Raw genomic sequence first — 23367 nt, 5'->3', positions numbered from 1 at the left:
TGATTTTAAGAAATCTTTTCAAAAAGAAAATTAACATTCTCTGCTAAATTTTTTCTCAAAAGGGCAATTCTGCCTGTCAAGGGACATTTGACAATGTCTGGAGACATTTTTGATTGTCACAGAGGGTGGGATTGGTGTGTGATACTGATATCTAGTGAGTAGAGGCCAGAAGTGCTGCTAAATAGCTTACAATGCGCAGGACACACAACAAAGAATTATCTGGCCCAAAATATCAGTAGTACAGAGGTTGAAAAAACCATGCACTAGAACCAACAGGTTAATAATATAAAGCACATGCTATCTTCAATATTCAAGGGTCAAATGTCATTTGATGCACAAGTATATAAATAAAGTCAAGGATGGGAAAATGTAAAAATATTAAGAGTTGTTTTAGAGTGTTGAGATGATGGCTGAATCTCTACCCTTTTTATTTTCAAAGTTTTATGTGTTTGCATTTTTACTGGGTGCTTGACAAAGCAAAAACAGATAAATACACCAAAAAAGGAAAGAAGGAAAGGAAAGATTGGAGGAAGGGGGAAGGAAGGATGAGTCACCTGAACTGCCTCACCCACACCACACCATGAAGTTAAGACCAGACAACATCCAAGACTCACACCCACTCAAAAGAGGGGCCAGCTACACTGAGAAGGTGCTTCTCATGGGGAAGTCCCGCTTCAAAGTTCTGTTAAAAATGAAGACACATGTTCCAGTATACCTACAGGCACATCGCGGAGATACTGTGGGTTCCAGACCGCTGCAATTAAGTGGGTATTGCAAAAAGGCGAGTCACACAAATTTTTGGTTTCCCAATGCCTATAATAGTTATATTTATACTATGCTGTAGTCTATTAAGTGTGCAATAGCATTATTTCTAAAAACTCAATGAATATACCCTAATTAAAGCTACTCCATTGCTAAAAGACTATAACCATCATCTGAGCCTTCAGAGAGTCATAATCATTTTGCTGGTGGAGGATCTTACTTCTGTGTTGTTAAATATGCAGTATCAGCAAAGCATAATAAGGTGAAGCACAATAAAAACAGGTCTACCTGTACTTCTGGCAAATTGTATAAAATATAACTGTGAGGAAGATCAAGTAGGGAGCCCACAGTTCAGCACACTCACCTCTAGCAGCTCGGCCCTAATCAGACCCTGACTGACAGTGCATGGGTCCAAGAAACGTGTCCACACTGTAGGAACGGCATGTGGCAAAGTAAGCAGCGGCCCTAGGAACAAAGTGTAAGTGTATGCTTTGGGGACATCCCCAGCCAGCCCCTGCTGCCGACACCTGGGACACTTTTCACTACCACCCCTTTCTTGGGATTAAATCAAATACTTCTTTTAAAATTCTGTAATTTTAGCCCAAACCGGTTTGGCTCAGTGGATAGAGTGTCGGCTTGCGGACTGAAAGGCCCCAGGTTCGATTCCGGTCAAGGGCATGTACCTGGGTTGCGGGCATATCCCCAGTAGGAGATGTGCAGGAGGCAGCTGATCGATGTTTCTCTCTCATCGATGTTTCTAACTCTCTATCTCTCTCCCTTCCTCTCTGTAAAAAATCAATAAAATATATTAAAAAAATAAAATAAAATTCTGTAATTTTAACTTCCAGAAAACTCTGCCTTAAGTTCAAAGCAAATCTGTCCTATTCAAATCCATTTTACTTTATGGTCCATTTCTACCATTCAAAAGAGCAGCATTGGCTCGCTTCCCCAGATGAGGTATCGGCAGTTGAAGACAATGGTTAAGTTTCCTTTTGCTCTTCTTTGCTCCTTCTCCTACCCCAGCATAAGAAATACTTTGAGCAGTTGCGCTTTCTCAGTAAGTAGCATGTGCGTATAGTGCAATATTCCAAAGGTATGAAAGCACACGCAGTGACCCCAGCTCTCCTCTCTTGAGCTAACTGATCCCTGCTCTACTTTTTGTGACATGAAATTGGAACTACAAAAACTCTTGTGCACACTAAGTGGCCTATAGATTAAGCGGCAAATGTACTCTGGGGGAAGGTTCTGAATGACAAACTGGAACAAAATGTCAGCTGCTTCTAACGTGAACAGCTATCCGCCTTTTGGGCACCAACTGTTATTTGTAATCAAGAAAAAATTGCCCATTTGTTTAACATTATAAAATTAGGTTCAGATTCGGCAGCTGATGTCTCTCTGAAACACCCTGGGATCTGTTCTTGGCCAAACAATAACACCTGTTTATTTCAGAGTGCCTTTCCCTCAGCACTAGCAATTCTCAGTTGGGATGTTAGGTTAAGAAAGAGTCAGAGCTCTTGGACTATCTGGTAACATTTCATTGATGTGTTTAGATAATAAATGAAATAAATCTTGAGATCAAGCTATGCATTGATGAGTACAAGGTCAGGTGACCTTCACTTGCCACTGCCCAGGTGGGAGGAGACCAGGAGGGTGCCAGGTGCTCAGGGAAGAATGACCTCCTTCGGGAGGATTTCAGAATCTGTGGGGGGCAGGAGGGGGCAAGCTTCAGAAAAATTACATGTGTCTCCCTTCCCTTTATCAGGGGTCAGCAAACTATGAGCCAAAACTTGCTGACCACCTGTTTTTGTAATTAAGGCTTTATTAGAACACAGCCATGACAATTTGATTTCGTTTTCTCTATGGCTGCTTTCAAAAGGGCAGAGTTGAGTAGATGTGACAGAGATCATATGGCCCATGAAGTAAAAAATATTTACTATCTGTCCTTTAATAGCAAAAGTTTGTCACCTCCTGCCCTAGGTACTTCCTGAGAATCATTGCACAAGGAGCCACCCTGACTAAATAATGTGCTTTTCCTCATTGCTATAAGAGCAAGGTTTGTCTGTCCTTACTTTGGTTGTCAGGAATGAGGATTTGAAAAATAGTAGCTTAAACAAGATACGCTCTCTCATATAAAGTCCAAGGCTGAACTGACACTCCAGTGTCATGAGACCCAGGCTGTACTCCCCACAACTTCCACTACCAAGGACACACTGTGATCCAGAATGGTCGCCAAAGTACCAGCCACTATATTCACATCCAGGTGGCAAGAGGAAAAAGGATAGCTTCAGCCCAACTTTTAAGGAGGCCTCTGGAAATACCATTAAACATGTCATATGAACTACTGGCTCAACTGATACACCTAGTATAGACTTTTCATTGGCTGACAAACTGCTTTGGTTAAAAAAAGATCAAGATTTTTTCTTGATTTTTATATCTTTCTCTCTCTCTTCCACTCTCCCTAAAAATCAACAGAAAAATATCCTCATGTGAGGTTTAACAACAACAACAACAAAAACAACAAACAAAGGAAAAGACAGGTAGGCTCTCGGGGCAGGGTGATCACTTGGCATAGCTCCAAAATGATAGGACTTAAATGTTGCTTAACATTTATTGAAGATCAGTGACAGAAGCATTTTCTGGCTGGTTGTTCTCAAATTTCCAATCAAAAGTATTGTCTCCTCCAGAAGGAAGGGACAAATTCTCCTTTAGCACAACCAGTGAGCATGGGTTGTGTGCAGACCTGAGTTATACAGTTCTACACAGTCTGTGACTTTGTCTTCAACGGACTGTCTGCCTGGTCTGTTCCTGAGTCCACAGGACCCTGATACTTCCCCATGCCCCCGGCATTCTCTCCAATTAACATGCCCGTTCCATTTACCCTCATCACTACATCCCGGCAATAACATCTCACAGTGACCTTTAGGTTCTGCTCATCTCCAACCAAGAAAAGCTACTTATCTCACTTTTCACACTGGTGATATAAGAGGTAGGGGTGGATCTAAGTCAGTATCAGGAAGTAAGAGCCTAAGAAGTAAGAAATTAAGAATGAATTCTGAATCCTTGATTCCAGAAGTTATTTGTCTATTAAATAAGAATGGAAAACAATGGTGAGTCATGTGCTTTTGGCATATCAGTTGATACTTTGCAGTAAGTCTTATTCCCATATATTTGCTCCTCTTCAAAAGTAATATCCAGACTTTCGATATCAACATGTTAACCCATGGAAACTTCTTTCTCACATAAAAGTACAGGGCTGAATGGTATCTATCATGTCAGGGGCCCAGGCTACCCTGTACATCCATTCTATTGTCTGTACAGTTAGGAGACAGATATCATCTGCAAGCTCCAAAATATATTTAAAGGCTGCCAAAATCAAGTAGAAGCTAAATGGGAGGAAGCAAAGAGCAGAAACACACAGAGTGCCATGTCTTTGAGCACATATTCCCAAACACCAGCAAAAATACATTTCCCAGCGCTAAGGGTTATAATCTGAAGTGCAAAGTCTATATCACCAATAAGTATTGAAACTGGAGTTAACAAAGGTGGATCTTCTGTTTGTAACTAGGGTAGACTTGGGGTGGGAGGCAGACCTACTAAAAGACTCAGAGATGGATGAGCCATATTTGAAGAAAGAGTTGGTTTCATGGAGGTGGAGACAAAGAAAGCCTATGGTTGTGAAGACATGTAGCCTGAATGACTACTAGCCCTTCCCTGCCGAGTTAACTCTTGAACCTCAACCCCCAGGCTTGTGTCAGTAGCTGGTTCAGAAAATCCAATATAGTCAAATATGTGTGACAAAAAGGCAATCATAGGCATATAACTGACACAGCAATTAAAATAGTTAAAAGAATAAGGAGAATGACAGGGAAGTCATAGAAAAATGCTGCCAACAAATCAAATGAAGTTTCTAGCCAAATATATTACAAAGAATTTTAAAAACCAAATGAAGCAATTTCTCTATGAAGGAAAACCACAAAGCAGAAATAACTCAGAAAAGATAGTAAGAAAACAGAAACTGAAATATGAGCTTGCAGAACTCAGAAAAGGGGGAAAGCAGAGTAACTGCAGATGGAAATACAATGTGTGCAAGGAAACACAGAGAGAAGACACAAGGAGGAAAGCATTCAAAATGAAGTGGAAAACATTGAAAACACAGAGTTCTAATACATTAGAGAGAAAATGAAAGGTAGAGAAATCAGACTTAGGACAGCCTCCTCAGGCATCACTGGAGTCCCTCAAGAACAGATCAATGGATCAATACAAACCCTGAGAGAGAATTCAGGAAAAACAGGTCTAAGGCCAAAGCAGAGTTAAACTCGATTAGTGAGGGACAAATATATACATATCAGGGAGGATGGGTCAACACCGAAATAAGTCCTGATAAAGTTATTACATTTTATCTTACGACCTGATACAGATTTTGGCTTGAGGTATATGGTTAATAAATATTCACCTAGAGATTAACAAAACACTTTTTCTCCACAAACTCTTCTTTGGGCCTTATCCTCTGTTCCTGGGATGTGATATGCTACAGAATCACTTCCAAAAGCAATACTGAAAAACTCCAAGATCTTTAAAACATCCGGTTTCACATACTTTCTTTAATCAGGGCAGGAAAGATTAAAAACGCATTTCAGAAAGGTTTTCAGGAAGGACTGACATGAAAGGCTTTTCTGAGAAGCCATGTGTTCACTATAAATTCAGAAGATATTTTGTCTAGCATGCACTGGATTTCAGCAAAATGTTATTATATGTTTCCACATACCACTTGTCACATAGAGAGAACAAAGGATAAAATCAGAAAGTTTTTTACTTACTTTGGATGTTCAAACTTGTCTATAAGATCAACTTTTTCCACCAAATCTCCTCCAATTGTTCGTACTAAGTCATAGAAATCATTTTCTGTGTAATTCTCCGAGGGCAACCAGAATGAAATGTCATTTATCACAGCAGGATATTTGCTAAGAGGCTAACAAAATAAGAGAAGAAAAGATAGATTGAGTTGTTAGTTGGATGGGGATGTTTAAATTTTCCATGGAAAGTTACACTTGGCTAATTAAAAAATGCTCATAAAACATTATTTCAGCACTTGAATTTTCAGGAACAAAATAAACTTAAAAGATAAGCCCATATTCAAAATTAGCAAATTCTATTGTGAAGCCTATAGATTCTTACCACATTCATGTGTAACATCACCATTTATAACATTTATATCACTATCAGTGTTCAATTTAGTATGAAGCATTTTGAATTTATTATATTTCAGTTTTTTTTCATTTGATTATCAGAGAAGAAAAGTTCAAATTTAATTAACAAGCGACTCATTAACTTCTTGTGACACTTTCAGGAAGCCATTTTAATGGGAAATAAGGACCTGTCAAAATCGGTATTTCAAGTAGTAATATCATTTTTGTTAATATTTCTAATTATTAAAATAAAGAAATGAACTTATAAGTAGTTATTTAGGGAGTTATTTTACAAATTATGCCTCTAAGGATGTAATAAACACAATGTAGCCATTTCCTTCATTTTCCCCACTTTTTCCAGTTTATTAGGGTTCATTAGTTCATCATTATATTGGACTAGAGGCCCAGTGCACAGATTCGTGCACTGGTGGGGTCCCTCAGCTGGCCTGCGCCCTCTCGCAATCTGGGGCCCCTCAGGGGATGTCAGACCGCCCATTTTGGAAACCAACAGTCTGACATCCCCCGAGAGATGTAGTAGTGTGCAAAGTGGCAGGCGGCCAGGGAAGAGTCTGAGCCTGCCGTCGCAGCCGCTCAGTAGCACCGTCACAGCTGCGCTCACCAGCCGTGAGCCCGTCGTCTGGTGCCTGTCGGTCAGCTGAGCAGTGCTCCTGCTGTGGGAGCACACTGACCACCAGGTGACAGCTCCTGCGTGGAGCATCTGCCCCCTGGTGGTCAGTGCACGTCATAGCTACTGGTCAAACGGTCGACCAGTTGCTTATGGTTTTATATATATATACTAGAGGCCCAGTGCACAAAAATTTGTGCACTCAGGGGGAAGGAGGGGGTCCCTCAGCCTGGCCTGTGCCCTCTCGCAGTCTGGGACCCCTCAGGAGATAACGACCTGCTGGCTTCGGCCTGCTCCCGGGTGGCAGAGGGCAGGCCCAATCCCTAGGTGCAGCCCCTGGTCAGGCTCAGAGCAGGGCTGATTGGGGAGTTGGGGTGCTGCCCCCTGTCATGCACAGAGCAGGGCGGATTGGGAGGTTGTGATGCCACCCTCAGTCACGCTCAGGGTAGGGCTGATTGGGGGGTTGGGGCACCGCCCCCTGTCACACTCAAGGCAGGGTCGATGGGCAGGTTGCGGTGCCACCCCCTGTCATGCACAGAGCAGGGCCAATCAGGGGGTTGGGGTGCTGCCCCCTGTCACTCACAGAGCAGGGCCCATCAGGGGTGTTGGGGCTCCGTACCCTGTCATGCACAGAGCAGGGTCGATCAGGGGGTTGGGGAGCTCCCCCCTGTCACGCACAGAGCAGGGCCCATCAGGGGGTTGGGGAGCTCCCCCCTGTCACTCACAGAGTAGAGCCGATAGGGGAGTTGGGGCACCGCCCCCTGTCACACACAGAGCAGGGCGGATCAGGGGGTTGGGGCACCGCAGCCTGACACACACAGAGCCGCAGGGTGATCAGGGGGTTGGAGAGCTCCCCCGTATCAGGCATAGAGCAGGGCTGATCAGGGGGTTGGGGCGCCTTCCCTTGTCACGAACAGAGCAGGGCAGATAGGGAGGTTGTAGCCCCGCCCCCTGTCACACACAGAGCCGCAGGGCGATCAGGGGGTTTGGGTGCTACCCCCTGTCACGCTGACCCCGGTGCTGGGAGGCATATTACCCTTTTACTATATAGAGGCCTGGTGCACGGGTGGGGGCCGGCTGGTTTGCCCTGAAGGGTGTCCTGGATCAGGGTGGGGGTCCCCACTGGGGTGCCTGGCCAGCTTGGGTGAGGGGATGATGGCTGTTTGCAGCTGGTCACACACCCTTCAGGGTGGGGGTCCCCACTGGGGTGCCTGGCCAGTCTGGGTGAGGGACTGAGGGCTGTTTTCAGGCTGGCAGGTGACTGAAGCTCCCAACCGCTCCTTTTTTTCTTTTCTTTTTTTTTTATTCTGGGCCAGCTTTAGCTCTGAGGCTCCAGCTCTTAGGCCTCTGCTGCTGAAAGCAGGTTTCTGGCCTTTGTTTACCTTCTGTATTTGAAACAATGTTGGGATCCTGCTGGCTGAAGCCCAACGACTAAAGCAGGTTTCTGGGGTTTTGTTTAGCTTCTATATTTGTAACATAGTTGCAGCTCAGAGGCTGGCAGCGGCAGGCGGGGAACGTTGGTTTCCTCCGTCACTGAAGCAAGCAAGCCTCATGTTAGTTTCAAGCTGCCTGGCTGCCGGCCACCATCTTGGCTGGCAGTTAATTTGCATATCGCCCTGATTAGCCAATGGGAAGGGTAGCAGTTGTACGCTAATTACCATGTTTCTCTTTTATTAGCTAGGATATATATATATATATATATATATATATATATATATATATATGTATATACATTTAAAATTAAATACTTTTAGAAATTACTGCATTTGTTTACATGGCATATATATACTTTAGGTCTGTAAGTTATAAAAATGTTTTATTGAATGTTTCATTACATAAGTATGAAGTCCTAAGGAAATGTGATAAAACTATAAATTTGTTAGAAGGCAAATTTACAAATTGATTTATACCAAGCCTGATCCTATATAATAAAAGCCCAGCGACTGAATGGCGGAATGACCAGAACGACCGGTCAACCAGTTACTATTATGCGCATTGACCACCAGGGGGCAGACGTTCAATGCAGGAGCTGCCCCCTGGTGGTCAGTGAGCTACCACAGGGGGAGCGCTGATCGTTGCCTCCTCACCCCAGGCTCCTCCTCCTTGCTCCCTGCTGCCTCCTCCAGACGCATGCAGGCCACACAGCGCCGCTGCCGCCGGGCTCACAGAGCTGATCCCGGAGGCTGGGAGGTGGGTTCGTGGCCGCCAAAGGACTGAGGCCTACTCTTCTGCCCGTCAGTGCTATTGTCCCTGGGCCCGGCCCTGACCGGGTCCCCTGTAGAGGTGAGTGCTCCAGCTCCACGGAAGATGCCAAACCAGGGAGCAGCCGCTCAGAGGGCAAGTCCACAGCCGCTTGGCAGACCAGGATGATCCCTGCAGGCCATACCCCTGACCAGTGCATGAATCCCGTGCACCGGACCTCTAGTATCATTATAAACAGTTTGTTGAATCACTGATCAGAAAATGTATAAAATTTTTAAATTGGCAAAACCTCTGAAAAAACAAATACTCAACCATAAATGATTATTCAACTTGAAATAGCAATAAAGTTGTCTAACAAATGCATCAGTTTAGAATATACATTCCCATGAACATAATTAAACTACTATTTAGCGGCTCCTGACAAAATAACAGAGCTCCTGAAAAAATCCATGTTTTCTCTCCTAAAGTCAAGATGCTGTGATAAGAATCCACAGGTTAATGTAGCCACTGGAGATGATGGGAATTTGATGATTACACAATTGCTTTTCCTTTGACAACACCCTTTCCCCACTTAATAAAGACATTTAGAAAGATTAGTTAAAAGGCTGGGATTGCCAAGATTAGCATGAAATCTACTCTTCAACTAATCAAACTGAGGTACCACATTTGTTGAGCTCTGACATGAGACAAGATAAAAGAAATGGGAGCATCTGTGCCCCAACCCATGGACAGTAGTCAGCACACAGCCAGAATGTATACCCCCAAAACATTAAAAATACATATTACAGTTTTAAAAACCAAGGAGAAAACCCCAGGCTATTGTATTGCAAACCTAGTTCAAGCTAACAGATTATAATAAGTTCAAAGTAATGATCTAACTAAAAGAATCAATCACTATACTAATTAATATGTGTCAGATGTGGGGTACCTACTCTACTAATGACTCTTGCTTTTTTGAAGGGGACAATACAATTTTATTTTGAAAATAAAGAAGATAACTACAGATCTATGGTTACTGAAATGTAGGTGTGAGGAGCCGGCACAGCCATGGCATACTCAGCCCCAGGGCGCCTTATGTGCCATGCCAGCTCAGCCTGGTTCAGTGAACCTGAGTGAGGGTGGTGAAAGGCTTAGAAAAGACAGACATGAGAATGAAAGCTGGGACTCAGTGGGACGCTGCCCCTCTGATGGACAGCGCCAGCGCCCACAAGCCGTGTCTTTATTTTATAGCAGATGCCACGAGGCAAAGTAGGGGCGTGATCACGTTGTTTACAGCATTCTCCTGAGTTTCAACTATACTCAACTACATGCACCTGAACTCTTATCACTCAGGCACGTGGGGCCACTTGTTCGGACCACAGGCTCAAGCTTATAACTATAGCTGTTGGTTATAATTGTGCTGGGAAGCCTCTGCCCTCCAAGCTGGGACTTGCACGTGGCAGTGAGAGGACTGTGCCCTCTCAGTAGTCCAAGGCTTGAACCTGTCCAAAAACACTCTGGCCGCGCCCCACAGTAGGCTTTCTGGTGCTTAACCAAAGGCAGTGTTACAAACCATCCAGTGGCTGGCTTCCCATTGCTCTTAGGTAAAGTCCTCAGTTCTTAAAAGTTTCTACCTCTTTCTATTGTTCTCCAGGTTCAGAACAGCTGGCTTATTTGGTTTCTTGAACACACTGAGCTACTTACTCCACATACCATTTCTTGACTTCCCTGGCCTACTTTTCGTCTTCAGCTACAACATTCACTCCTTATCAGACCCTGTTAGTCCCTTGTTATGTCACCCCATACCTCTCTTTCATAGTACTTTTCATCACTGCAATTGTTTGTGTAGTTACTTCTTTAATGTATGCCTTCCCAGTATGATACCATTTTGAGGGTAGCATTTGTATCTGTTTCCATCTCCAAATCTCTCTATCATCTTGCATAGTCCCTGTGACACCGTAGATATTGAGTAAGAGTGAATTACAGGACTGCCTTATGGGAGCTACAGTACATCACAATGAATCAAATTAGCTGTTTTTTCTTCTCTAACTGGACTAGCTAGTGAACAAATCAAGTAAATAGGGGATGGAGACATGCCTCCATCCCCGGCCATGCTGTGATGAGGTGAGTGACCATGTGGAATGACAAAGAGGCTATAAGTCAGTGGTTCTCACCCTTCTGGCCCTTTAAATACAGTTCCTCATGTTGTGACTCAACCATAAAATTATTTTTGTTGCTACTTCATAACTGTAATGTTGCTACTGTTATGAATCGTAATGTAAATATCTGACATGCAGGATGGTCTTAGGCGACCCCTGTGAAAGGGGTGTTCGACTGCAAAGGGGTCGCGACCCACAGGTTGAGAACCGCTGCTATAGGTGGACAGGCAAAGTAACCTGGTAGGGACTTGATATTCCACAGTCATAGAATTAGGAATTTTAAAATTGGAAGGGAACTGTCAACCTAATTAGAGAGGTAAATTGAGGCAAGCTCAAATGACCAGAAATTGAGTTTTTTGGGTATAGCAGAGGACTGTAATTCATGAAACACATACTGTAACAAGCTCTAGGCAGGTCCACTGAAGGTCTGGGGTGGGCTGAATTTATGGGCAAGAAGTACAAAGAAGGAGAAGTCCAGCCAACGTGCAAGCAGTCAGTTAACTGACTCAAGGATGGGAGAGATTCTTTGTGGATTTTCATGGGTAGAAGATAAGTGTCAGACATTTACCAGAAATCAGTCTCTCAGTTCTTAAGTTCTGAGGGCACACACATAAGAGTTTCCATTTCACATTCTCGAGTTCCATTTTAGATTGAAATCCTTTCACAGACATTAAATAGCATTTAATATTGATTTACGTTCTGAATGAGAGGCATTTCTATTTTATCATGTGTTACATACTGTTGAGTCGGCTCTGACCCCTGGTGACCCCATGAATGAGTGAGGTCCACCATGTCCTGTCGAGCTCCTGTAAACTCAGCCTATGGCTCTTGTGTGGAGTCCATCCATCTCATATTTGGTCTCCCCCTTTTCTCACTGCCTTCTTATTTTTCCCAGCATTATTATAGTTTTTTCAAATAAACACCTACTTATTAGTTCTTTTGAGATTCCTTCTATAATTCTTGTTTATTTTTAAAGATTTGAAAAGGGGGTAAAATTACTGATATAGTAGAGACGTTCAAAGCCATAAGTGAATATCATAAACTATTTTATTAACAATAAATGTGATAACTTGGATTCAAAAGGTAATTTTTACCTAAGGAAGAAAATTTAAACTAGGAACTCTGTACCAAAGTGAACTATTAGTCAAATCTTACAACAAGTGTTTGATTCAGATATTCATAGTATTTTTTTTATCAAATATTTAAGGTGAAGGTAGCTGCTTTAGTACATAAACTGTTTCATGAAAACAGAAATGGGAGAAAACACAACTAATTTTATGAGGCTACTAGAAACTTTAAGCCAAAGCTCAACAAGCATAGTGTAATTCATTAAAAAAAATTGTAGACCAATTTCACCTTACAACCTACATGAAAAATCCTAAATGTAACTTCAGCAAACACAATTCAATAGCATCCTATCTAATAAAGAGGTAATATGCAAATTGGCCATCATTCCAACACACAAGATGGCTGCCCCAATGTGGTCAAAGATGGCTGCCACAAGACAGCTGGCAGGGGAGGGCAATTGTGGGCGATCAGGACAGCAGGGGAGGGCAGTTGGGGGTGACCAGGACAGCAGGGGAGGGCAGTTAAGGAGGACCAGGCCTGCAGGGGAGGATAGTGGGGACCAGGCCTACAGGGGAGGGAAGTTAGGGAGGACCAGGCCTGCAGGGGAGGATAGTGGGGACCAGGCCTACAGGGGAGGGAAGTTAGGTGGGGCCCAGGACTGCAGGGGAGGGCAGTTGGGGCTGACCGGGCTGGCAAGGGAGCGAAGTTAGGGTCAATTGGGCTGGCAGGGGAGCAGTTAGGCATCGATCAGGCTGGCAGGGGAGTGGTTAGGGGGTGATCAGGCTGGCAGGCAGAAGCGGTTAGGGGCAATCAGGCAGGTGAGTGGCTGGTTGCCAGCAGTCCTGGATTGTGAGAGGGATATCCGACTGCCCGTTTAGGCCCAATCCCACCAGGATCAGGCCTAAATGGGCAGTCGGACACCCCCGTGCACAAATTTCATGCACCGGGCCTCTAGTATCAATATAATATCACAAAATGACCAAGTAAGGTTTTTCCAAAATAATGAGAATGACGTAAAACAAAATAATCTATTAACTGACATATAATATAAAGGAAAAAAAATCATGTGATTTTTCATTGACAGGAAGCATTTGATAAATGTAATATTTATTATAAAACATTTTTGGCAAACTATAAATAAAGAGGCAACATCCTTAGCCTAACAAGGTATTCAGTAAAAACCTACTGCAAACATATTTAATGTTAAATATTTTTAGGAGCATTCCAATTAAAGTCAAGAGTAAGATAAGGATATCTACTCTCATCCTGCTCTGTCTCATTATAAATCCTAACCAAGGAAAAACAGGGAAAGCTATGAACTAAATTAGTTGGAAAAAAAATAGGCAAAATTTGTGACCTTATATTTAAATCTTTCTTACTAGCTATATGACTTGGACAAACTGCTTAATTTCTGCTTTCAGTTTTATCTGAAAAATTGAAGTATTAGTAGAATCTACCTCATATAATAATTACTTTTTCATATATAGTTATACACATCCTATCTAATAAAAGAGAAAAATGGTATTTGGTGTACGACGATACCCTTTTCATTGGCTAATCAGGGCTATATGCAAATTAACTGCCAACTATGATTGGCAGTTAACTGCCAACTATGATTGGCAGTTAACTGCCAATTAAGATTGGCAGTTAACTGCCAACAAGATGGCGGTTAATTTGCATATGTAGGCACAATGCAGGGAGGCGAAAGGGAAAGCAGGAAGAAGCCCCCTGCCACTGACAGTGAGCGGAAACCCAGGGGGGAGCTAAGAGCTGGGGGGCAGGGCAAAGGCGGCCCCAGGGCCACCTTTGCCCTGCCCCCCAGCCATGATCAGAGAATCAGGCGCCTTTGCCGCCCTGGCCAGTGATAGCAGGAAGTAGGGGTGGAGCCAGCGATGGGAGCTGGGCACGGTCGAAGCTGGCAGTCCCGGGAGCTAGGGGTCCCTTGCCTGGGCCTAAAGCAGAGCCCACGATCGCGGGGCCGCTGCAGCTGCGGGTCCCCGCTGCCCAGGCCGGACGCCTAGGCCAGAGGCGTTAGGCCTGGGCAGGGGTGGAGCCTGCAACCGTGGGGAGCTGGGGGTCCCTTGCCCAGGCCTGACACCTCTGCCAGAGGCCTCAGGCCTGGTCAAGGGGCCGATCCGGTGATTGGTGATCGGAGGGTGATGAGGGTCAACTCCTCTGGCCGAGGCATCAGGCCTGGGCGGGGGGCTGAGCCGGGGATTGGGGGATATGATGGTCCCCTTGCCCAGGCCTGAAGCCTGGGTCAGAGGCGTCAGGCTTGGGCGGGGGGTGGAGCAAGCGATCAGAGGGAGATGGGGGTCCCCTGCCCAGGCATGATTCCTGGGCCAGAGGCCTCAGGCCTGGGCGGGGGCCAGAGCCAATGATCAGGGGAAGATGGGAGTCCCCTGTCCAAGCCTGACACCTCTGGCGGAGGCGTCAGGCCTGGGCAAGGGGCTGATCAGGTGATCGGAGGGTGATGGGGGTCTATGCCTCTGGCGGAGGTGTCAGGCCTGGGCAAGGGGCCGATCAGGCGATCGGAGGGTGATGGGGGTCTACGCCTCTGGCTGAGGCATCAGGCCTGGGCAAGGGGCCGATCCTGCGATTGAAGGGTGATGGGGGTCAACGCCTGAGGGCTCCCAGTATGTGAGAGGGGGCAGGCTGGGCTGAGGGACACTCCCCTCCCCACACACACCCAGTGCACGAATTTCGTGCACCAGGCCCCTAGTAATATATAAGACTTAAAGTGAATGAAATGGAGATACATATATCACTGGCTAAAATTAAAAAACATGAGTTATATTAAGATATATGAAGTATATTTATATGAAGTTAAAAAACAGGGTAACAATAATACATGTCTATTAAAAAGATGTGGGAAAGCTAGATATACTAGACTTTGGAACAATGATTACCTCTGAAGAAGGAGGAAAAAGTATTCAAGAAGAATATAAAAGAAATTTAAACTATCTTTAAGATATAAGAGTCCAAGTTCAACTATGATTTGTGCAACAAAAGCACTGAGTGACTTCTGCATGTGAGAGCTGTTGGCTGGGTTAGAGAAGGGTGGTACACCCCAGCAAGTAAGGTCAGCCCAACTTATACTTTACTAGGGGCCTGGTGCACGAAGATTCGTGCACAGGGATGGGGGGGTCCCTCAGCCCGATCTGCACCCTTTCCAATCTGGGAGCCCTCAGGGGAGCCCTCTCCAATCCAGGAGTTTCTGTCTGTCTTTGCAATCATATGAACGAATTGTCTGAGACCCCCAACCCAGTTTGGTTTGTTGCTCACAGAATAATAGAGGCTTTTTTTTCTTTGCTTCATTGGTGGAGATTTCCTGGAAGTGTTAGGATATCTTCCCTTTAATTTTTCCTAGACACTCTGATTTTACTTATGTCTCTCACCTTTGCTTTCCCTCCATCCCCCACCGCAACAGTACCTTGCTCCAGGCTCACTTTGCTCTAGTGCAGCAGTTCTCAACCAGTGCATTGTGACCCCTTTGGGGGTTGAACAACCCTTTCACAGGGGTCGCCTAAGACCATCAGAAAACACATATATAATTACATATCATCTTTGTGATTAATCACTATGCTTTAATTATGTTCAATTTGTAACAATGAAATTGGGGGTCACCACAACATGAGGAACTGTATTAAAGGGTCACAGCATTAGGAAGGTTGAGAACCACTGTTCTGGTGTCTAGGAGATCTGTCTGCCACCAGAACTACAATTCCCAGCATTCCTGGTGCTTCCCACGCTCTGGGCTTCTGCTTCTGGTCCTGGGGCTACCATCAGAACTACTATTCCCAGAATTCCTGGTGCTCCCCACGCTGGGAGCGACCAAGGGAGCCACGGCCCCCCAAGCCTCTGCTCTCTTGCTCTGCTCTCCGCTGGGCGACCAAGGGAGCCACATTCCCCCAAGGGAGCAACTGAGGGAGCGACCAAGGGAGCCACGTCCCCCCAAGCTGCCGGCTCTCCCTCTTCTGCTCTCTGCCTGGCGCCTGTGTATGCAAATTAACCCACCATCTTTGTCAGGTTAATTTGCATATTCACCCTGATTGGCTGGTGAGAGTAGCAAAGGGACAGTCAATTTACATGTTTCTCTTTTATTATATAGGATTCCTTTCACTTAGACTGATGGTAAACATCCTTTTTATTGGAGGGTAGAAAAGTATGCTACCAAAAAATATGCTTCTTTGAGATAAGGATTATTTTGAGCTGAAGACAAATAAGAAGCTGATACAAAAAAAGCTCTCAGCTCTCTCCTATTTGACTAAGAGCAGGACATAAATTTGCAAAGATCCCAACTCCCCTCTCTACTAGGAAGGAATTAATCATTAGAGACAACTTCAGACTCTTATTAGCCCAGAGATTGCACCAGAGGAACCTACATGACAAATTTACTAACTAGTTATCCTCCATTAGTTTCCTATAGATTTACCTTTCCAAATTTTGCCGCCCCTACAGGCTTAAGCTACTTTTCCTTTGTTGTATCACTTCTCTAAAAATGTATTGTTATTTTTCTAAGTTGCTATATTTAAGCCCAAGTTCTAGCCAGATGTTTGAGTTACTCATCTCTGGGTACTCCTCTGTGTTGCACATGTATTGCACATGTTAATAAATCTGTTTTTCTCTTAATCTGTCTTTTGCTACAGAGCCACAGCTGAGACCTAGTAGAAGAAAAATGATTTTTTTCCTCTTGCCCACATTATCGTTACATTTATTACATTGGGACTACTTATAATGGTCTCAGAATAAGACCCTTATTTTATTAGGTTGGGCTAATCCTAGGGATCTACAAATGTTTTCCAGTTTGCCCATCTTACCTCCTTTTGTCCTCCCATTATTGACACTTCTAACCCAAGAACTGTTTTCTTCCCTGTTGGGGGTCGGGGCAATCATGGGGGTATGTGCTTCCCTGACCTCGGGCCCACCCCGAGCCCCACAGCTGTACTCAGTGCCCCTTTTGGGTTCATTTCTCCATCATGTCCTCCAGGACCAGCACTGAGGTCTGCTTCATCGAGGCAGCCCACCAGCAGCACAGTGCCTGCCTAATAAATACTAGTATGTGGAAATCTTGTTGAACTGACCATACTATGGGATCTGTGTCCACATTTTCCCAATTTTCCAGGAAAATTTGGCATTTTTCCATGTCATCTGGGTCACATAAATGTGATTGTCAAAGATGTTGTTTGTATACCCCTTTCCTTTTCTTGGAAATAGCTTTGTTTACTAAGTTTTACTCCCATGCCCCTTTACTCTCCTGGTGGTCTTGCCCTCCTTCCCTTTAAAAGGCTCACACATCCCTTCAGACCTGCGTCTCCAGACATGCAGGTGAGAAAGTTGGCAGTTGAAGTGCCAGATTCCATTTACCTAACAGTGTCTTATTTAATTGGTTTTATTCTGTTCTTTCTCCAGATTATTTAGGTAAAAGAATGTCATGTATTTGGGGTCTTCTTAAAAAAATAATTTAAAAAAGCATTTAAGACTATAAAAGTTCCTTGATATACCTCTTTAGATATATCCCACAAGTTTAGTCTTTCCATAAATTTTCTTTCTCTCATCCTATTGGATTGATCAATATTTTAAAATTTTCCTTCTTCCATTTTTCTTTTTAAAAAATATATTTTTATTGATTTCAGAGATGAAGGGAGAGGGAGAGAGAGATAGAAACATCATTGATGAGAGAGAATCATGGATTGGCTGCCCCCTGCATGCCCTCTACTGGGGATCAAACCACAACCTCCTGGTTCAAAGGTTAATGCTCAACCACTGAGCCACACAGGCCAGGCTCCCTCTTCAGTTTAAAAAGCTGTAAGTTGAATTTTTATACACACAACACACACACACACACACACACACACACACACACACACACACACACACACACAAATATCCTTTAATAAATTGTTCTAAAGCCTAAATTTATTTAGGTTCCCTATTCAGCTCTTAAATAAGACAGGAGCCTTAGTTTCTTTTAACAGCTCCTCTCCCCAACTACTAGAGTTTTAACTTTTAAGAAGCACACACAAAATAATGTTATTTAAAGCAACAGTTAATATTAAGTTAAAAATTGCTTGTTTTTTTAAATATATTTTTATTGCTTTCAGGGAGGAAGGGGGAGGGAGAGAGAGATAGAAACATCACTGATGACAGAGACTCATTGACCGGCTGCCTCCTGCACGCCCCCTATTGGGGATCCAGCCTACAATCCAGTTATGTGCCTGGATAGGGAATGGAACTGTGACCTCCTGGTTCATAGGTCAATTTCCAACCACTGAGGCATGCTGACTGGGCTGTTATCCCGCCTCTTTAATAAGTCTTCCTCAGGGGAAAAGATTGTGTGGATTTTCTAACAAGCTCTTTAAAAGACTGGAAGGAAAGCAAGCATACAAATACAATCAAACAAAGAAAAGATTGAAGGTTCCTAAACTCCAGGGCTTTCAGCTGTATTCCAAGCCCAGTGTTCGAGCCCCAGCTACTCCGAATCACCCCAGCTACTCCGCATCACCCCCAGAAAATGCATGCTGCCTCTGTGATGTGAGTAATCAAGTTCTTTGTCTCTGGCCCAGGCGTCTCATGTCATTCCGCCACACCCATGAATCTGTAGCAGGCTACCTTAACTTGCAAGTATGGTAAAATCTTAGACCTTTCACAGTTTCTGACACAGCCTTCCTTCTTTCTCACTTTTGTTCTTGCAGATAAATACCCTTGAATAGTTTTTCTTCAGTGAAAGTATGTGGGAGGCAAACCTCTCTCAGTATTTATATGTCTGAAACCCTCACGCTTAAATAATTTGGCAGGACACCAAAACTGTAGGTTTATAGTTGTCTCCCCTCAGCACTTAAAAAATATTTTTCTGCACTTATTAGTAATGATGACAAGTCTGCTGTCAGTCAGTGCTCTTTCTTCCCAGGGAACCTGTCTTTTCCTCCTGACAGTTTGAAAGAGTGTTATTTTTATCCTCCAGGCTATGCACTGATTCTGATTAGGCCGAGCTTGCATTGATCCTTCTTTCTTCTGCTCAGGACCCAGTGTGCTTTCAATCTGAGGGTTCACATCTGGCTCCAATTCAGAAAAATTCCAGCCATTACTTCTCTGCCCATTCCCTTCATTGTCTTCTCAAACTGCAATAATACTTACACATTGCAGAGCTTCTTGATCTAGCTTTTATTTTTCTTAACTGATCTATTTTAGGTTTTTAATCTGTATGCATTTGTGCTGTATCCTGGGTGAATTCTTCAGTAACAGCTTCTTATTTACTATTATCCCTTCAACTGAGTCTAGTCTTATCTGTTTATTTTTCTTCTTCATTTCAAATAAATCTATTACTCATTTCTGATATAATTTTTTAAAATATCTACTTATGTTTCATTCTTGCCTATTTTTGCCCCTTATTCAGAATTTCCTATTCTTCCTTTTTTTTTTTTTTTAAAAAAATATTTTTTAGCTGATTACAGAGAGGAAGGGAGAGGGAGAGGGAGAGAGAGAAACCTCAATGATGAGAATCATTGATCAGCTGCCTCCTGCACGGCCCCTACTGGGAATCAAGCCTGAAATCTAGGTATGTACCCTTGACTGGAATCAAACTTGGGACCCTTCGGTCCACAGGCCAACGCTCTATCCACTGAGCCAAACCAGCTAGGGCCTATTCTTTCTTTTTTAAAATAGTAATTATTCCTACATTGACATCTTTGAGGACATTAGGCATTTTTTTAAAAAAAGAATGCTTTGTGATTTTGCTTTAACCTCCAGTGAATTCAGACTCTGATTGTTGACTTGGTTGGTTGACACTCTAAGCTTAAGAGTTCTTCACGTGGTCTGGAATATGTGTATATAGGCCCACCTTATTTGGGAAATGACTGCTAATATGTTCTCACTCATCATCCCTCCTTGGTTGGAGTCTTTTGCAGTTCCTCTACTTGTATTCCTAACCCAAGAATCAGGTTGGTAGTGTTGTCTGGGTTCCTGCTTAGTGGTGATGCTGATAATGATGCAATGGGGGTGATTTATCTCAGTTTCTGACAGAGATCATGTCTCTGTCCCTGCCCTGCTCTTTTCCTGGGACCTAAGCTTCATACAGCAGGCAGAATTAGCAGCAGTGACTTCCCTGCCTACTCCAGCAGGGAAGCACGCCACCACCTGCCCTGATTTTCAAGCGGACGCTCTGGTCCAGCACATCACTCAGGGCCCTTCCAGTCCTGACACTCCACTGGGCAAAACCACTTATGATCCTGAGCCCACAGTGTCTGTCTTCAGTCTTGATCTCTGCTCTCTGCTCTTGTCCACAGATTTAAACTTTTTTAGGGAGAGAAGGGAAAGGCATGGCTCTGACTTTTTCAGGTTCTCTTTCTAGATTTTTACCAATCACTGCTGTGTAAGGAGCAGGTAAAGAACAGCTTACAAAGCCACACCAACTTGGTCCTCCATATTTCCTTTCACATAGGTTCTTACCTTTGGGGGAGGGGACACTGACCTCTCTGAGAGTATGATGAAAAATTCAAATCCTCATTCCAGAAAAGTACATACTTTTACCAACAAATTTTTGCATAGAACTTCTAGGATTCAGAAACCCAGTAAGAGTTATTCAAAGAGTCAGAATAAGGACTCTCATCTTTGACCCATACTCAAAACTGTGTCATGAGTTCAAATGTAGACAACTGTGATTATTGTACTAAGGGAGTTAAAAAATACCCAAATCATTCTTTCCTAACATAAGATACAACCAGGTATGTATGTATACTCTGCATCCATATGAGACATGTATACTTTATGATAATAAAACCATATGTGAAGACATCATTGCTTGTCAGTGGTAGTTATTTGAAATGCAGCCATATTTTTATCAATAAAAAAAGTTTGCTTTTGATGAGCTGGATTGAGAAACCCTTTCCTGAAGCTCGGGGCAATGCTCAGTGGCCACCCTCTTTTCAGAGTGGCCTGTGGATTGGCTGAGGCCTCTGTTGTAAGTGAATCATAGGCCAACTTCTTCCTCTGTCCAATCTTGCTTTTGCTCCTTCCATTCCACAGGTGTTGATACTGACAGAACCCAATAACACCCTTCCAGCATGCTAACCTCCATTTTCAAGTCTGTTTTTTGGGAGAACTTGACCTGTGGCTCCTGGACATCAACACAATGTCAGCAACCAGTCAACAAAACAATCTGATGTGCCTAGGGCTGTGGTCAGCAAACCGTGGCTTGTGAGCCACATGCGGCTCTTTGGCCCATTGAGTGCGGCTCTTCCACAAAATACCACGTGTGGGCGCACACATACAGTGTGATTGAAACTTCGTGGTCCATGCGCAGAAGTCAGTATTTTGTGGAAGAGCCGGTATTTTGTGGAAGAGCCACACTCAAGGGGCCAAAGAGCCACATGTGGCTCGCGAGCCACGGTTTGCCGAGCCACAGTTTGCCGACCACTGGCCTAGGGGATAGTGAGCATCAGGATCTTGCTTGTAGAGGGAGGCAGGTCTGGACTAGAACTGGGCCCTAAGACCAGGTTTGTACCAGGAGTAATGGCTCCACCATGGCACTCTGGCAACCTTGCACGCCATCCACAGGCCCCAGGCAAAGACTTGAACCACAGCTCACCTCCTGGGCAGGAGGTCTTGTGATCCTCCTGGAGAGAAGGGAGGCCTATGAGAAGCTGCTAAAAGGCCACCACTCACTCACCTCCTCAGCTCCCTGGGAGGCTGCTGTGGGAACACTAATCAGCCAGTGTATGCTGGGTATTCGAGGCCACTCTGAGCGTGGAATCCTAATCAGGGTGTTCAAGGCTAATCTGCTATACGCAGGTGCAAAAGCAAGGAAGCAGCAATCTATGCACTGTGCAGGCGTGCCCTTCAGTAACCCAGAAGACTGAGGTCACTATTTGGCAAGAAGCCTCTTTTGTCTAAGTTTGTTTAAAGTATGTTACTGACCAGCTGGTGCTGGCTATTTTTACTAGTATGGATCCTGTATTTGCTACTGTGTTAGCAGAGGCCGCTTTTATACAGGACTAGACTACTTTGTCTGATGGCTCCTTAGTAGCACCTGGGCTACAATAACGACTCTCTTATACGCCTACAACTTCTTATGTCTTCTCCATCCGATACCCGGCATCCAAGGAGGTCCAGCCCCTGGCAGAGGGACTTGGACCCAACAGTTAGTGTAGTAGAGCAGGATGGAGGAGTGAGTACTCCCACAATTGCTGCAGCGAGCAGGGTCAAGGAGAAACTTACTCCAACAATTGGTGCAGCGAGCAGGATTCAGGAGTATGTGCAAGTCAAAGAGAGTGTGGAGGATTCAGGAGCAAGTGCTTCCTGACAGCTGCCATGATGCAGTTTCTCATCATCCCCTGGATTCTAAAGAGGATACAGAACCTTTCAGCTACAGCTGAGAAGTGGCTCCTCAGCAAAGGTGTTCCACACCTCCATCTGTTACAGTTTAAATGGTGTTCTGTCTACCCTGTTACACACTAATATGTTGGAGTACTAGCCCCAATAACTCAGAACCTAGCCTTACTTGGAGAAGGTCCTCACAGAGGTAATCAAGTCAAAATGACGTCATTAGGCTGGGCCCTAATCCAATAGGATCGGTGGCTTATAAAAAGGGGCTAATTTGAACACAGAGACATACACACAGGGATAAATACAGGTGAGGATGCTTCTCTAAGACAAGGAAGGTCAAAGGTTGTCAGCAAACCAGCAGAAGGTAGGAAGGATACCTCAATTCTTCCTCACACCAGATGCTTCCGCAGAAGAAATCAACCCTGCTGGCACCACGATCCTGGACTTCCAGCCTCCAGGACTGAGACAATAGAGTCTGTGGAAGCCCCCGTCTGTGGTACTTGTTATGACAGCTCTGGGAAACCAACATAGCCCCTTTTGTTTCAGTGTCCTTTTTTGGTGAGTGGGAGAAGGCCCATGGAGAGCTGGCAGCTTTGGCTACTCTCCTTTCTTAGTCTGTGTGGCACACTGTCTGCCTCTCAAGGGGTTTCATTCTATCTTTACCAGCCAACCAGTCAGGCCTGGGCCTGGGCCTTGGCTGGTATGTTCACATGCCTGAGGTACAGTCACTTCCCTCGCAGTTTCCTCATCTATAGAATGAATACTGCCTACTTCAGCAAACTGCGGTGAAGATGATGTAACATTCATAAAGCACATAATCATTTTCTAGCCAAAACACTGACTTGAACAGTTCAATAAATACACAATTTTAACAGTTATCCGTGACCCAATTATAAATCATAAACTTGCCAAAGTGACTATGGGAAGGGGTAGGGATAGGGATGTCTAAAATGTGAGATTTTGGTTTAACTATTATTCCATCCTAACTGGCCTCTTGCTCCAGGCTCACCCCCACCCCCAATATTGAAAGTACAAATGTTTCCATGTACCTTCTAAGGTTAGA

At 44.2% G+C, this 23367-nt stretch overlaps 1 protein-coding gene across 8 annotated transcripts in view; it reads right to left on the bottom strand.

The window, feature by feature from the left end:
• Positions 1–23367, bottom strand: part of FARS2 (phenylalanyl-tRNA synthetase 2, mitochondrial) — a 591973-nt gene that overhangs the window by 168570 nt on the left and 400036 nt on the right. For all 8 annotated transcript variants that reach the window (XM_059688521.1, XM_059688516.1, XM_059688517.1 and 5 more), the window contains one exon: positions 5580–5731. In XM_059688521.1, coding sequence (XP_059544504.1) covers positions 5580–5731 — 152 coding nt within the window. The remainder of the gene's footprint in view (positions 1–5579; positions 5732–23367) is intronic.

The sequence above is a fragment of the Myotis daubentonii genome, chromosome 3, assembly GCF_963259705.1.
Source record: "Myotis daubentonii chromosome 3, mMyoDau2.1, whole genome shotgun sequence".
NCBI classification, from domain to species: Eukaryota; Metazoa; Chordata; class Mammalia; order Chiroptera; family Vespertilionidae; genus Myotis; species Myotis daubentonii.
The sequence above is the reverse complement of the archived record's forward strand: the minus strand, read 5'-3'. Positions and strand labels throughout refer to the sequence as shown.